The 16,476-nt window shown below is 44.0% G+C and overlaps 1 protein-coding gene and 1 long non-coding RNA gene across 5 annotated transcripts in view; one reads left to right on the plus strand and one right to left on the minus strand.

Annotated features, from left to right (window-relative positions):
- rab11fip4a (RAB11 family interacting protein 4 (class II) a) overlaps positions 1 to 16,476 on the minus strand; it is a 125,116-nt gene that overhangs the window by 28,879 nt on the left and 79,761 nt on the right. For 3 of the 4 annotated variants that reach the window (XM_061845658.1, XM_061845659.1, XM_061845657.1), the window contains 2 exons: positions 2,576 to 2,713; positions 2,354 to 2,500 (listed from right to left, as the gene is read on the minus strand). In XM_061845658.1, the coding sequence (XP_061701642.1) occupies positions 2,354 to 2,500; positions 2,576 to 2,713 (285 nt within the window). The remainder of the gene's footprint in view (positions 1 to 2,353; positions 2,501 to 2,575; positions 2,714 to 16,476) is intronic. The other variant, XM_061845660.1, reaches the window with a different exon arrangement.
- LOC133514073 (uncharacterized) lies at positions 8,763 to 9,610 on the plus strand. Its single transcript, XR_009798711.1, has 3 exons — positions 8,763 to 8,945; positions 9,016 to 9,129; positions 9,385 to 9,610. It is a non-coding gene; the product is annotated as an uncharacterized LOC133514073 (long non-coding RNA).

The raw sequence follows: 16,476 nt of genomic DNA on the forward strand, positions 1-16,476 counted from the left end.
TGCATGTTTTTGGGATGTGGGAGGAAACCAGAGTGCCTGGAGAAAACCCACAAGAAACACTCCACACAGGCGGGGCTGGGATTGAACCTGGGTCCTCAGAACTGTGCGGCCAATGCTTTCCAGCTCCGCCACTGTGCTGCCATCTTCAACTCTTATTTAATTCCTGTAGCAACCTTCAAATCATCTATCTATCCTTCCTTTTTCTTAGCCACTTAATCTCACAAGGGGAGTGCTGTAGCCTATCCCAGCTGTTATGGGGGAGGAGGCAGGGTACATCCATAAATGTTTGCCAGCCAATTGCATAGCACATGGAGTCAGAAAACAGTCACACTCATAATCACTCCTCGGGGCAATTTAGAGTGTCCAATTAATGTTGCATGTTTTGGGATGGAAGGAAACCGGAGTGTCCAGAGAAAACCCACACAGGCATGGGGATAACATGCAAACTCCACACAGACGGTGCCAGGATTGAACCCGGGTCCTCAGAACTGTGAGGCCAAAACTTCACAGCACTGTGGCGACCCCTAACACAACAAACCAAAAGGAAAAGAAGATGTTTATTATACAGTGAAGAAAAAAAATATTTGAACACCCTGCTATATTGCAAGTTCTCCCACTGAGAAATCATGGAGGGGTCTGAAATTTTCATCGTAGACGAATGTCCACTGTGAGAGATAATCTAAAAAGAAAAATCCAGATTTCCCAATGTATGATTTTTTTAACGATTTATTTGCGTGATACAGCTGCAAATAAGTATTTGAACACCTGAGAAAACCAGTATTAATATTTGATACAGTAAACTTTGTTTTTAATTACAGAGGTCAAACGCTTCCTGTAGTTGTTCACTTGGTTTGTACACACTGCAGGAGGGATTTTGGCCCACTCCTTCACACAGGTCTTCTCTGGATCAGACAGGTTTCTTGGTTGTCGCTTAGAAACACAGAGTTTCAGCTCCCTCCAAAGATTTTCTATTGGGTTTCGGTCTGCAGACTGGCTGGGCCACGCCAGAATCTTGATATGCTTCTTTCGGAGCCACTTCTTGGTTTTCTTGGTTGTGTGCTTCGGGTCATTGTCATGTTAAAAGACCCAGCCACCACCCATCTTCAATGCTCCGACTGAGGGAAAGAGGTTGTTCCCCAAAATCTTGCAATACATGCCCACGGTCATCCTCTCCTTAATACAGTGCAGTCGTCTTGTCCCATGTGCAGAAAAACACCCCCAAAGTATGATGCTACAACCCCTATGCTACACAGCAGGGATGATGTTCTTGGAATGGAAGCCATCATTCGTCTTCCTCCAAATATGGTTAGTGGAATTATGTCCAAAAAGTTCCATTTTGGTCTAATCTGACCACAAACCTTTCTCCCATGACTCCTCTGTTTCATCCAAATGGTCTTTGGCAAACAAGACGGGCCTTGACATATGGTGGTTTAAGCAGGGGAACCTTCAGTGCTATGCACGATTTCAGACCATGACGTCTTAGTGTATTACCAACAGTCACCTTGGAAACGGTGGTCCCAGCTCTTTTCAGGTCAGTGACCAAGTCCTGTCATGTAGTCCTGGGCTGATTCCTCACCTTTCTAAGGATCATTGAGACCCCACTATGTGATATATTACATGGGCTGCACCCCGATTGAGATTGACCGTCTGTTTAGCTTCTTACATTTTCTAAAATTGCTCCAACAGTAGACCTTTTTCAACAAGCTGCTTGGCAATTTCTCCATAGCCCTTTCCAGCAATGTGGAGTTGTACAATTTTGTCTCTGGTGTCTTTGGACAGCTCTTTGGTTTTGAGTGTTACTGATTGTATGGGGTGGACAGGTGTCTTTATGCAGCTAATGACCTCACACAGGTGCATCTGATTCAGGATAATACATAGAGTGGAGGTGTACTTTTAAAGGCGGACTAACAGGTCTTTGAGGGTTAGAATTCTAGCTGATAGACACGTGTTCAAATACTTATTTGCAGCTGTTTCACACAAACAAATCGTTAAAAAAAAAAAAAAAAAATCATACATTGTGATTTCTGGATTTTTTTTTTAGATTATCTCTCTCACAGTGGAAATGCACCTACGATGAAAATTTCAGACCCCTCCATGATATCTCAGTGGGAGAACTTGCAATATAGCAGGGTGTTCAAATACTAATTTTCTTCACTGTACACGCACCATGCCCAACTGGTTAGCACATGCACCTAAAAGTCCTAATGTCATGGGTTCAAAGCTGGCCCCAGACTGACTGCAGTGATGTGATTACTTTCTAGATACATTGTAAGACTCTCCCTGCAACACCAACCTACAGCTAATCACAGAGACACAATGTGTAAGAAAGCCCAATATCTGCTTGTGAAAGAACCTGTTTCAATTTTTTCACATCTTGTTCCATTTCCATCTCCCAAGGCTTGCTATTGTGTTCAGAAAGGCTCTTGGATTTTCCAGGATGCTCCATTTCCATCATAAAGAGCTGCAAGTAGTCCAGCTCTCTGCGGAGATCATCGATTAACTGTAGTTGGAATTAAGATTACATTACATATCTGAAATGTCTGGAGGCAAATGTTCTTTTATGTGGAGCACTTACCTCTTGCATGGCCTCCTTTTCCTTACGAAATTCACGGCGGTTATGCCAAACTTTATCGATTATCTTCCTGTATAGGGCCATCTCCTCTTTTAACCTCAGACTTCTGTCCTCCAGTTTGTCCATCTTCTTCTGCTTTTCCTAAAGAATGAGGCAACATTAATCTAAGATGAAAAAGACTATCCAAATCAACAACATCAGTATGTAGCAGTACAGCAACAACTAGAACCATTTAAGTACAGGTATTGTATGTAGTTTTGGGATGAGTGCATTATGATAGTGATATAGTGAATGAGAAGACAACTTTATGACTGCCTTTAGAATACTCTTTAAAGGAGAAATCCAGTGCTTTCCATGATCAGTGTATCAATAGGTCATGTGATATGTACCCTATTTTGACAATGTGATGTTAAATCCTCTATCATTTAATAGTGTTTTGAGAAGATTTTTATCGACAATGACAAATTTTCAGGGGCGCTGCCATTTTTGCGAGTCACATGATCTACGTGGGCGTATGTGACATGTACCGTGCCGCAACAAAGGCTCGATTAAATGGGACACCATTATGCCCAGCTCTGATTTTTCGGATTTATCCTCATCGGATGAAGAAATAGCAGTATTGGTTGATCGGGAAGACGAAGGAATACTTCCACACAGATATGAACCAGTGGTTGTAATTAATGTTGAATATTCGGATGGTTCTTCGGGCGGAATGCCGCGGAGTCTGACTACTTGGAGGCCTACGTGCGACATAAGTGCACGTAAACAAAGGTCCCCGGGAGCTCCGGCCTGGCAGCCCCGGATGGTTCTTCGGCTGGCAATGACGCGGTGTCTGACGAGCGAGCTCGGCGGGGGGCCGCGAGCCGAGCTTTCAGGTGGTGGGGGCCTTTAGCTGAGCTTCGGTGGTAGTGGAGGCCTTTAGCCGAGCTTCGATGGTGGGGGAGGCCTTTAGCCGAGCTTCGATAGTGGCTACCCGATCCAACCTGCTCAGTCCTAGCGAGAACATCAACATCTTCATTTCTACAACCTCCAGTTCTGCTTCCTGTTGTCTCTTCAGTGCCACCGTCTCAAATCCGTACATAACAGCTGGCCTCACCACTGTTTTATAAACTTTGCCCTTAATCCTAGCAGAGATTCTTCTGTCACATAACACACCAGACACCTTCCACCAGCTGACTGTCTTTTTCGCTTCCATAGCACACTCACCATTGCTCTGGATTATTGACCTCAGGTATTTGAAGTCGTCCACCCTCACTATCTCTTCTTCCTGGATCCTCACTCTTCCCCCTCCACTTTTCTCATTCACGCACATATATTCTGTTTTACTTTGGCTAATCTTCATTCTTCTCCTTTCCAGTGCATGCCTCCATCTTTCTAATTGTTCCTCCACCTGCTCCTTGCTTTTACAGGATGTCAAAATGTCATCTGCGAACATTATAGTCCAAGGGGATTCCATTCTAACCTTATCTGTCAGCCTATCCATTACCACAGCAAAGAGCAAGGGGCTCAGAGCTGATGTCTGATGCAGTTCCACCTCCACCTTAAATTCTCCTGTCACACCTATGGCACAAACACCACTGTTCTGCAGCCCTCATACATGTCCTGTACTATTCTAACATGTTTCTCTGCCACACCAGACTTAAGCATGTAGTGCCACAGTTCCTCCCTTGTTACTCTCAAAAGCTTTCTCTAGATCCACAAAGATACAATGTAGCTTCTTCTGACCTTCTCTGCACTTTTCCACTAGCATCCTCAAGGCAAATAATGCATCTGTGGTACTTTTTCTAGGCGGGAAATCATACTGTGGCTCGCAGATATTTACTTCTGTCCTGAGTCTAGGCTCCACTACTCTTTCTCATTACTTCATTGTGTGGTTCATCAACTTTATTCCTCTATAGTTCCCACAGCTCTCCACATCGCCTTTTTTCTTAAAAATGGGAATGAGCACTTTTCCTCCATTCTTCGGACATCTTCTCACTCGCTATTATTCTGTTGAATAAGTTCATCAAAAACTCCACAGTCACCTCGACAACTCTACACATCCAATATGCCTCTTGTTTAGCCTTCACTACCTCTACTTTGCCCTACTTCACATCTCAATGAATTCCTTCCGCCTCTCCTCGGTGAGCTCAGTGTCCCACTTCTTCTTCACTAATCCCTTTCCTTGTATGACCTCCTGTATTTTAGAGTTCCACCACCAAGTCTCCTTTTCCCCTTTCATGCCAGAAGACACGCAAAGAACTCTCCTGGCCTGTTTCTCTGATCATCTTGGCTGTCGTAGTACAGTCTTCCGGGAGCTCCTCGTGTCCATCAAGAGCCTGTCTCAACTTTTTCTGAAAGGTCGCACAACATTCTTCCTTTCTCAGGTCCCACCGCCTGATTCGATCTCTTCCTTTGTCTTCTTAATCTTCCTACCCGCCACCAGAGTCATCCTACACACCACCATCCTAGACTGTAAAGCTGCACTCTCCCCTACAATTACCTAACAGTCAGTAACCACCTTCAGATTATATCGTTTGCACAAAATATAACGCAGCTCCGTGCTTCAACCTCTGCTCTTGTAGGTCACTCTATGTTCCTGCCTCTAATGGAAAAAAGTATTCACTACTGTCATTTCCATCCTTTTTGCAAACTCCACCACCATCTGTTCTTCAAAAGTTCCTTTCCTGGATGATGTGTAGGCTCTGCACTTTCCTCTTCTTCTTCTGCCAACGAATCTAGTTTCCTCCTCTTCTTTTTCTTTGACCAAAGTAGCTGAATTTCTACCAACGCCCTGCAGTGGCAGTGGCAGGCGTTGTTAACCCGGGCCACGACCAATCCGGTATGGGATTCTCTAGATCAACGTTCATATTATTCAGGCACAGTTTTATGCTAGATGCCCTTCCTGATGCAACCCTCTGCATTTATCAGTACTTGGGACCAACCTACAGATTGCACTGGCTTGTGTCCCCTTAGGGCTGCATTAATAAAATCCCCTTGTTTAAACGAGCAAAATCTAACAAATCAGTTGTATCGCATTTTAGACAATAACACACAATACAATACAATACAGTAACAAACCAATACAAAATATAGGTACAATGGCAGTTTAGTTACATGTAAGGTGAGCTAATGAACAAAACGGCGTACAGTGCCATGTGAACGTATTCGGCCCCCTTGAACTTTTCAAACTTTCGCCACATTTCAGGCTTCAAACAAAAAGATATAAAATTAAAATGTTTCGTCAAGAATCAAAAACAAGTGGGACACAATAGCGAAGTGGAATGAAGTTTATTGGCTACCTTAAACTTTTTTAACAAATAAAAACCTGAAAAGTGGGGCATGCAATATTATTCGGCCCCCTTGCATTAATACTTTGTCGTGCCACCTTTTGCTGCAATTACAGCTGCAAGTCATTTGGGGTGTGTATTTATCATTTTTGCACATCGAGAGACTGAAATTCTTGCCCATTCTTCCTTGCAAAACACCTCGAGCTCAGTGAGGTTGGATGGAGAGCGTTTGTGAACAGCAGTCTTCAGCTCTGCCCACAGATTCTCGATTAGATTCATGTCTGGACTTTGACTTGGTGATTCTAACATCTGGATGCATTTATTTGTGAACCATTCCATTGTAAATTTGGCTTTATGTTTTGGATCATTTTGCTGTTGAAAGATTAATCTCCGTTGCAGTCTCAGGTCTTTTGCAGACTGCAACAGGTTTTCTTCCACAATGGTCCTGTATTTGGCTCCATGCATCTTCCCATCAATTCTAACCATTTTCCCTGTCCCTGCTGAAGAAAAGCAGGCCCAAACCATGAGGCTGGCACCACCATTTATGACAGTGGGGATGATGTGTTCAGGGTAATGACCTGTGTTGCTTTTATGCCAAACATATTGTTTTACATGGTAGCCAAAATGTTTGATTTTGGCTTCATCTGACTAGAGATCCTTCTTCCATGTTTGGTATGTCTCCCAAGAGGCTTGCGGCAAACTTTAAACAAGACTTTGTAAGGATATCTTTGAGAAATGGCTTTCTTCTTGCCACTCTTCCATAAAGGCCAGATTTGTGCAGTGTACGACTTATTGTTGTCCTATGGACACTCTCCCACCTCAGCTGTAGATCTCTGCAGTTCATCCAGAGTGACCATGGGCCCCTTTGGCTGCATCTCTGACCAGTCTTCTCCTTGTTCGAGGCAAAGTTTTAGAGGGACGGCCGGGTCTTGGTAGATTTGCAGTGGTCTGATACTCCTTCCATTTCAACATGACTGCTTGCACAGTGCTCCTTGAGATGTTTAAAGCTTGGGAAAACTTTTTGTATCCAAATCCGGCTTTAAACATCTCCACAACAGTATCTCGGACCTGTCTTGTGTGTTCCTTGGTCTTCATGATGCTCTCTGCACTTTAAACAGAACGCTGAGACAATCACAAAGCAGGTGCATTTATACGGAGACTTGATTACACACCAGATGGTCTCTATTTATCATCATCAGACAACACTGATCATTCAGAGATCCTCACTGAACCTCTGGAGTGAGTTTGCTGCACTGAAAGTAAAGGGGCCCAATAATATAGCACGCCTCACTTTTCATTTTTTTATTTGTTAAAAAAGTATAAAATATCCAATAGATCTGGTTCCGCTTCACGATTGTGTCCCACTTATTATTGATTCTTGACAAAAAATGAAAATTTGATATTTATGTTTGAAGCCTGAAACGTGGCCAAAGGTTGAAAAGTTCAAGGGGTCCGAATCCTTTCACAAGGCACTATATAGTCACCATAATCCAAACGAATGTCCCTGTAGCCGAATGTTAATCGTTCCTGTAGACGAATCTTGCTCCCATCGATGGAGTAATGAATCCAAAAATGTCCAAAACACGTGAGGCAGAAAGCAGGGTCAGGGAAGGCAAGTGGTTACTTGTCCAAAGCACCAGGTGGTTGTAAGAAGCCCCGTTGAAAAGCCATCCCATCCTTATATAGGCACTTCTCGAACGTTCCAGAAAGACCTGCATCCGACGATGTAATAGTCCCCTCTCTCAGAACGTTCAACAAAGTCCCACGTGAGATGACGTAATAAAGATAACTAAAGAATAAAGAATGAATAGACAATGAATGCAATATGATGTTATACATAAAATTTTGACATTCATAACACTATCCCCCTTAAAGAAAAGTAAGTTACAAAAAAACTTTGTTGTATTATAACTAAATAAGCAACAATTCAAACATTGAAACACATCGAAATACAGATACAGAAATACAGAAAAATATGATACTGTACAGATGTAGCATCAAACATTCAATTTTACACTCTGGAAATTGTATCAGCACAAACATTCTCTCTACCTTTTATGTGTTTAATCACAAGATTGAACCCTTGCAAAGTCAAACTCCATCTCATGAGTCTCGGATTTTGTTCCTTATTTTGTGAAGAAAAGTAAAGGGATTGTGATCAGACTTCAATGGGAAATGTGGTCGTACCCAAGTACAGTTCACAATGCTGCAAAGCTAACAAAAGACCCAGAGTTTTCTTTTTAATGGTTGAATAATTTCTTTGGTTCTTATCAAACCTTATGTAAAAGTAACACACTAAGTGCTCAAGACTTGAGTCGTCATCTTGCGTCAGGACACCAACTATATGTACATAACTTGCATCAATTTGCAATTTAAATGCTTTCTCAAAATTTGTTTCTGCAACACTGGAGAATTTTTGACTATAGCTTTGACTTTTTCAAATGCAGCTTGACATCTACTATCACACTGAAATTTAACCCTTTTCCCAAAAAGGTTTGTCAATGGAGAAACAACATCAGAAATATTTTGGCAAAATTTTCTATAATAGCCTTCCACACCCAGAAATCTCATGAGTTTTCTCTGACACTGTGGAAATGTACAAAAGCCTCAACTTTACCACTAACAGGTTATATCAGGCCGTGCCCTACAAAATGGCCTAAAAATACAACTTGTGCCTTTCAAAACTCGCACTTTGCAAGATTTCCCTGCTGACAGTCTCTGACAGTCAGGTTATCATCTCAGTCCCATGGTGTAAACAATGACATCATCCATGTAGGCTTTGACACCTCTCATACTTGATGTCACGTTGTTGACGAGCCTTTGTAACGTGGCTGAGGCATTCTTCAAGCTGAACGGCATCACTTTGTATTGATATAGACCATCAGGAGTAGCGAATGCCACAATCATCTTACCACGGTCCGTGAGCAGCACCTGCCAGAAGCCCTTCAAAAGGTCAAACCTACTCATCTACTTAGCTGGACCAACATGACCAATGCAATCATCCACTCTCAGGAGAGGGTAGGAATCAGTTCGTGAGAGTGCATTGACAGTTTTCATGTCAGTGCAGCAGTGCCAATCACCAGTCTTCACCGCGAGAACACAAGGTGAACTCCACGGACTGTCCCCGGGTTAAATAATGTCATTGTCTAACATGTACTTCACCTCCTTCTGCAGAATTTCACTTTTCACAGGATTCATTCGATACGGATGTTGTTGCACAGGCACAGCATCACCCACAACTATATCATGACTAACCATATCTGCGCGGCCAGGCACATCAGGAAATAGGTGAGAGAACTCAAAAATCAAATGTGACATTTCAGCTTTCTGTCAATTTCTCATCAAGGTGAGCTAACTTATCAGAACTGCACAACTTTAGTGAAACATTATCACTCAAATCATTCAGATTGCTAACAACATCATCAACATTGTCATTGACATATACACCCTCAACAGTACTATCAGTAACTAGGGAGCGTGCAGCAATACAACTGACTTGTTTGGTTTCTACTCTGTTATGATATGTCTTTATCATATTCCCAGGCAACACCTCTATCATAATGAAGCATATCTTTGTCACGTCACCAGTCTGCTTCCCAGCGCACTCAGCCTGCCGACCAAGCGTCCCCTCTCCAAGTGGGCTCTGTCATTTTGTCCTCTCCTTCCTTGTAACCTGCGCCGCTACTCCCGTGTTATATTATCCTCCACCCCAGACCCTTTCACCACCATATGTTTTATTAAACTAATTTTTTTCTAGTTTGAGGAGGACTTATACGACTGCCCGCCCGATTCTGACTATGATATAGATTTTGTTTTATTCCTCCCCTATTTTTAGTCCAAGTCCATTTGTGTCACCTCTCCCTGTCTCTAGCATCCGTGTTCTTCAGCCCAAGTCCTCTTCCTCTGATCTTTTCTGGGGCACCCATTTGACCATTTATAAGAGACCCCCGCGTGGTGCCCAGTAGAGGTGTCGAAGTAGAGCTTAGCTTCACTCTGCCCAAGCCACGCCAAGCAAAATCCACCAATGAGGCAATTTGTTCTTTTCCACCCTTGTTTCCAAGTTTACATTCCCGAGTCCCTGTGCACTCCACACCTCACATATCCACTCCTAAGAAGCCTCAATGGCAGCAGGCTGAGGAAGCACCTGATGACTCTGACTTTTCCCTTGCTCATGTCTCAGCGGATCCTGCCTGACCCACAGCCATCTCTTGCACATGTCTTGGCAGAGCCTGACCCACAGCCGCCTCTCACTAATGTCTCGGTGATGCTCGACCCAGAGCTACCTCTTGATCATGGCTTGGTGGAGCCTGACTCCCAGCCACCTCTTGCTCATGTATTGCCGAAGCCTAACCCCCAGCTGCTTCTTGCTCATGTCTCAGTGCCGCCTGACCCACAGCCAACTTTTGTTCATGTCTTGGGAGAGCCTGACCCACAGCCACCTCTCACTATTGTCTTGGTGATGCTCGATCCAGAGCTGCCTCTTGATCATGGCTTGGTGGAGTCTGACTCCCAGCCACCTCTTGCTCATGTATTGGCGAAGCCTAACCCCCAGCTGCTTCTTGCTCATGTCTCATCAGCGCCTGACGCACCGCCAGCTTTTGCTCATATCTCGGTGGAGCCTGACCTCCAGTCGCCTCTCACTCATATCTTGGCAGAGCCTGAGCCCAAGCCGCCTTTTGCTCATGTCTGGATGGAGACTGACCCCCAGCCGCCTCTTGCTCATTTCTCGGTGGTGCCTGATGTCCAGCCACCTTTCCCTCACGTCTTGGCGGAGACTGACCCGCTGACTCTTGGTCATGACTCAGCTTAGCCTGATCCCCAGCCGCCTCTCCCTTGTGCCTCAATGGAGACTGACCCCCAGCTGCCTCTTGCTCTTGTCTTGGCGGAGATTAACCCCAGCTGACTCTTGCTCATGACTTGGCTTAGCCTGATCCCCACCTGCCTCTTGGTATTTCTCAGCGGTGCTCAAACTGCAGCACCAAGCTCCACCAGCCAAGTACATTCAGGTAAACTACACCTTATTCGCATTATAGTAATCCCTCTCCACTTCGTGCTTCACCTATTGCGGCTTCAGTGCATCCTGCACAACCCCAATAAAGCCAGACCTACATACAGTACATACTATATTATGGGTAGGCTCAATGATACCAAGCAACATTGCTAAAAAAGAAAAAAAAAAGCCAGATCAGATTTTTGAAGCTGATTGGCTCCACGCCATCAAAGCCCCACCCCCATCTTTTCAATCCGCCATTTTCTATCCTATTGACTGTGTGCACGCTAACTTCTCTAGTTCATAATGCCGCCAAAGGACTGTGCTGATTTTAAAGCGTCCCTCGAAGCACGCAAGCAGAAGAGGAAGATGCAAAATGAGAGGACTGTTCCAAATGGGAGCTGCGTTAGCTTTATGGGATTGCAGAAAAATGGCCCGGCAACAATGAGAAAGAGGAAGATGAAGACGATCGGCAAAAAAGTAAAACTATTGGATATAATCAGCAGAAGACAGCAGAAGTTGTCCTTTTGTGGCGCTATTATGGCGTGAATGCATCAGCGGCACGCGACATAAATAATGATATGGTACACCTCTGTAAAACTTTTAATAAACAAGCAAAATGTGTGATGATGAATCTCAAGCTGCAATGACGGATTCACCCCATCGATGATGAGGCTTTTCGGCAAGCAAAGGTTGGTTTGTTGATCACGTTTTCTGTGTTTGTTACATTTCGGACTGCCCTTAGGAGATAAAAAGAGGATTCGTGCAGATGTGGCCAGAACAGGCTGGAAATGGTAAGAGAGACATATACTGCATTCTCCTCATGAGCAAAATTTCCTCTTGTCAGAGGAGTGATTCCACAATGCTGAAATGGAAGTGGCATTACAGCAGCAAAGCGGATGTGGCATCACAGCAGTGAAACGGAAACTGCACAACGGAGGGGGGCATCACAACACTGCGTCAGGAACATTCTGTGCTCTATAGGAGAAGACATCACGAGTTTTGTTTTGTTTGTCAGTTTCTGTACTGCAATAAAAATATTATTTTATTATTGTTTAACTAGACACTTGGACCGTATTTTTGTCTTAAGTATGCAAACTATAAATGCTGTACTATTGATTAAAAATTCTGGTACCCACACAGTGCCTCCAGCAGAAGTCTCGAGTGCTGAATGGTAACTACAGTGATATTATACACTAAGTTTTATAATTTACATTTATATTGTAAATTTATAGTACTCTACATATTACATTTACAAGGTTTTATAAAGATTTAACTAAACCTCTTTGTCTCAAATATCCAATGTACAAATACTGTTTACATATTTTAAACATTCTGTCCCCACATACACATACATGCCCCACTACTTTGTAGTTTTTCCACTTTTTGCGGGTAGTTTTTAATAGTGAAAAATGAGGGATTACTATATTTCATTTTCCATGTTCTTCCTCATCCTCAGTGCTCTTCTGTGCTCCCCGCCTTACTGACCTCGTCCACCATGCTCCCAGGCCATCCACCTGCTCACATCACCACCTACTGTATGTTCCTTGTCTCAAAAACCCACCATTACTCCCCTGAGGTCCAACTCCCCCTCCTTTGTCCATAAACCATCCATCTATCCATGAAACCAGAGTCCCGGGAGAAAACCCACGCAGGCACAGGGAGAACATGCAAACTGCACACAGGCAGGTCTGGGATTGAACGTGGGACCTCAGAAGTGTGAGGCCAATGTTTTCCAGCCGGGCCACCGTGCCACCTTCCATAAACTTCATGACAAATTTATCAGCCTCCGCTTCCTTCTGCTTCGAGTTAAACTGGATTTTTGAAGTGTGACACATTATCCATCCACTCATCCATCTATTTCTGAACCACTTATCCTCACTCAGGTCCCAGGAATGATGGATCCTATTCCAGCTATCTTCCGTCAAAAGGCAGGGTTGACAAATTCTCTATTTTTTAAATTTCAGAGCATTTTATTACCTTGATTTTTTGACGTCACAGTTCTCCACACCTACACATTGATGGTGACATGAACTTATATTCAGTGTTTCAGTTTTAAGATGAGGAGCCTACAATCAAAATACTTTTGAAAGTGTTTTACACAATGACCCTGTCAGTAAAATCATGTTTTTATGTTCTAGTAATCTTGACATCCATTCATCAATTTTCCAAGCTGCTTATCCTCTCAAAGGTTGTTGGAGTGCTGAAGCCTATCCCAGCTGTCAATGGGCAAGAGGCACAGTACACCCTGAACTGGTTGCCAGCCAATCACAAGGGCACATGGAGACAGACAACAATCGCACTCACAATCACACCTAAGGGCAATTTAGAGTGTCCAGTTAATGTTGCATGGTTTTGGGATGTGGGAGGAAACCGGAGTGCCCGAAGAAAGCCCACGCAGGCACAGGGAGAACATTTAAACTCCACACAGGCGGGTCCGGGATTGAAACCGGGACCTCAGAACTGTGAGGCCAACACTTTTCTAGCTGAGCCACCGTGCTGCCTAATCTTGACATTGACGTTTTTTAATTTCACTTTTTCACACTAAAAGAAGAAAAAAAAAATCCCAAAATATACATTTAGGTGTCATTTAATTACCTTCACTCTGTGTTTAGCTGTAAATCTCACCTAAATTTATCTGAACAGAGCAAATTTGTTTTTTCTATCTTTTTATTACCTGTGGTTGAGGACCCCCAAAATGATTGAAAAGCTCCTTGATCCCAAGTGATGAGATCCACTCTGAGTTCTTTAAGGCTCTGGATGATGTGCAGCTGTCCTTGGTGACATGCCTCTGCAACATTGCGTGGACATTGGGGACGGTGCCTATGGAATGAGAGACCGGGGTGACCATTTATTACAAACACCCGGAGGGTGTGTTTCGACTACGAGGGGGATCACAGTTCTCAGCCGCTCATATAAGGTCAATTGAGGGGTTCTAGGGAGAAGGCTCCATCAGGAAAATCTCAGGTTCAGGAGGAGCAGTCTGTTTTTGTACAGGCCATGGAACAGTGGACCTCAAAGATGCATGGGAGTTTGACCAACCAGTCCACATGTCTTTTGTGAACTTGGAGAAGTGATTGGGAGAGGATGTTCCTGTCCCTTTGGGAGTCCTGTGAGGCTTGCCCCAAGAGTATGGGGTATCGGACTCTGTGACATGCGCTGTTCATTCTCTGTATAACTGACGCCAGACTTTGGTCTTCATAACTGGCAGTAAGTCAATAAGTAAGGCAGGATTTGTTTCTAGTCACAATTGGAGTCGACAGATCCTGCCGTTTGTCAGCGTTTGTGTCAAATGATCTTTCTGGACAGAATTTCTTGGTGCATGGTTGTGTTGATGGGATGTGGTTTGATGACATCAGTATCACATCGCTCCAACATCAGTAGCATATTGCTCCTTGTTGCAGACCATGAAGTTCTCATGGCTTCATCAAGCTGTGATCTCCATTTCTCACTGAAACAGCTTGCAGACGAGTGTTAAGTGGCTGGGATGAAAATCAGTACCTTTAAATCTGATCCCATGGTACCCAGTCAGAAAAAGGTGCACTGCCCTCTCCAGGTCAGGGAGGAGATCGTGGCCCAAGTTTAAGTATCTTGGGGTTTTATTCACAAGCGAGGGAAAATGTAGTTAAGATAAACAGGTGGATAAGTGATATGTAGTATATATGCAGTAAAGTACAGTGTAGTAATATATACTGTAGACTATCATGCGATTCGTCACTTTAAACAGCTCCCTTTGCACAATTGTCATTGAACTGGTCTATAATGGTGAACCATGAACTATTAAGGGCACTCTTCTTCTTCTTTTCCTTTGGGCTTGTCCCGTTAGGGGTTGCCATAGCGTGTCATCAATTTCCATCTTAGCCTATCTCCTGCATCTTCCTCTCTAACCTCAACTGCCCTCATGTCTTGCCTCACCACATCCATGAACCTTCTCTTTGGTAGTCCTCTCGCTCTTTTGCCTGGCAGCTCCATCCTCAGCACCCTTCCACCAATATACTCACTCTCTCGCCTCTGAACATGTCCAAACCATCGAAGTCTGCTCTCTCGAATCTTGTCTCCAAAACATCCAACTTTGGCTGTCCCTCGAATGAGCTCATTTCTAATCCGATCCAACCTGCTCACTCCGAGCGAGAACCTCAACATATTCATTTCTGCTACCTCCAGTTATGCTTCCTGTTGTTTCTTCAGCGCCACCGTCTCTAATCCGTACATCATGGCCGGCCTCACCACTGTTTTGTAACTTTTGCCCGTCATCCGAGCAGAGACTCTTCTGTCACATAACACACCAGACACCTTCCACCAGCTGTTCCAACCTACTTGGAGCCATTTCTTCACTTCCTTACCACACTCACCATTGCTCTGGATTGTTGACCCTAAATATTTGAAGTCCTCCACCCTCGCTATCTCTTCTCCCTGTAGCCTCACTCTTCCCCTCCACCTTTCTCATTCACGCACATATATTCAATTTTACTTCGGCTGATCTTCATTCCTCTCCTTTTCAGTGCATGTCTCCATCTTTCTAATTGTTCCTCTGCATACTCCCTGCTTTCGCTGCAAATCACAATATCATCTGCGAACATCATGGGGAAGGGGATTCCAGTCTAACCTCATCTATCAGCCTATCCATTACCACTGCAAACAGGAAGGGGCTCAGAGCTGATCCCTGATGCAGTCCCACCTCCACCTTAAATTCTTGTCCCACCTAAGGCACACCTCACCATTGTTCTGCTGCCATCATACATGCCCTGTACTATATTAACATACTTTTCTGCCACACCAGACTTACGCATGCAGTACCATGGTTCCTCTCTTGGTACTCTGTCATAGGCTTTCTCTAGATCCACAAAGACACAATGTAGCTCCTTCCGACCTTCTCTGTACTTTTCCACAACCATCCTCAATGCAAATAATGGATCTCTGGTACTCTTCCTAGGCATGAAACCATACTGCTGCTCGCAGATACTTACTTCTGTCCTGAGTCTAGTCTCCACTACTCTTTCCCATAACTTCATTGTGTGGCTCATCAACTTTATTCCTCTATAATTCCCACAGCTCTGAACATCGCCTTTGTTCTTAAAAATGGGAAGTAGAACACTTTTCCTCCATTCTTCAGGCATCTTTTCGCCCGCTAGTATTCTGTTGAATGAGTTGGTCAAAAACTCCACAGCCATCTCTCCAAATTGCTTTCATACCTCCACCAGTATGTCATCAGGACCAACTGCCCTTCCATTTTTCATCCTTTGTAGTGCCTTTCTGACTTCCCCCTTACTAATCATTGCCACTTCCTGGTCATTCACACTTGCCTCTTCCACTCTTCCTTCTCTCTCATTTTCTTCATTCATCAACTTCTCAAAGTATTCTTTCCATCTATTTAGCACACTACCGGCACCAGTCAACACATTTCCATCTCTATCCTTAATCACCCTTACCTGCTGCACATTCTTCCCATCTCTATCCGTCTGTCTGACCAACCTGTAGATATTTTTCTCCTTTCGTGTCCAACCTGGTGTACATGCCTACATATGCCTCTTGTTTAGCCTTTGCCACCTCTACCTTTGCCCTACGTCGCATCTCGATGTACTCTTTTCGCCTCTCCTCAGTCCTCTCAGCGTCCCACTTCTTCGCTAATCTCTTTCCTTGTATGA

The sequence above is a fragment of the Syngnathoides biaculeatus genome, chromosome 16 (assembly GCF_019802595.1).
Source record: "Syngnathoides biaculeatus isolate LvHL_M chromosome 16, ASM1980259v1, whole genome shotgun sequence".
In the NCBI taxonomy this organism is placed as follows: Eukaryota; Metazoa; Chordata; class Actinopteri; order Syngnathiformes; family Syngnathidae; genus Syngnathoides; species Syngnathoides biaculeatus.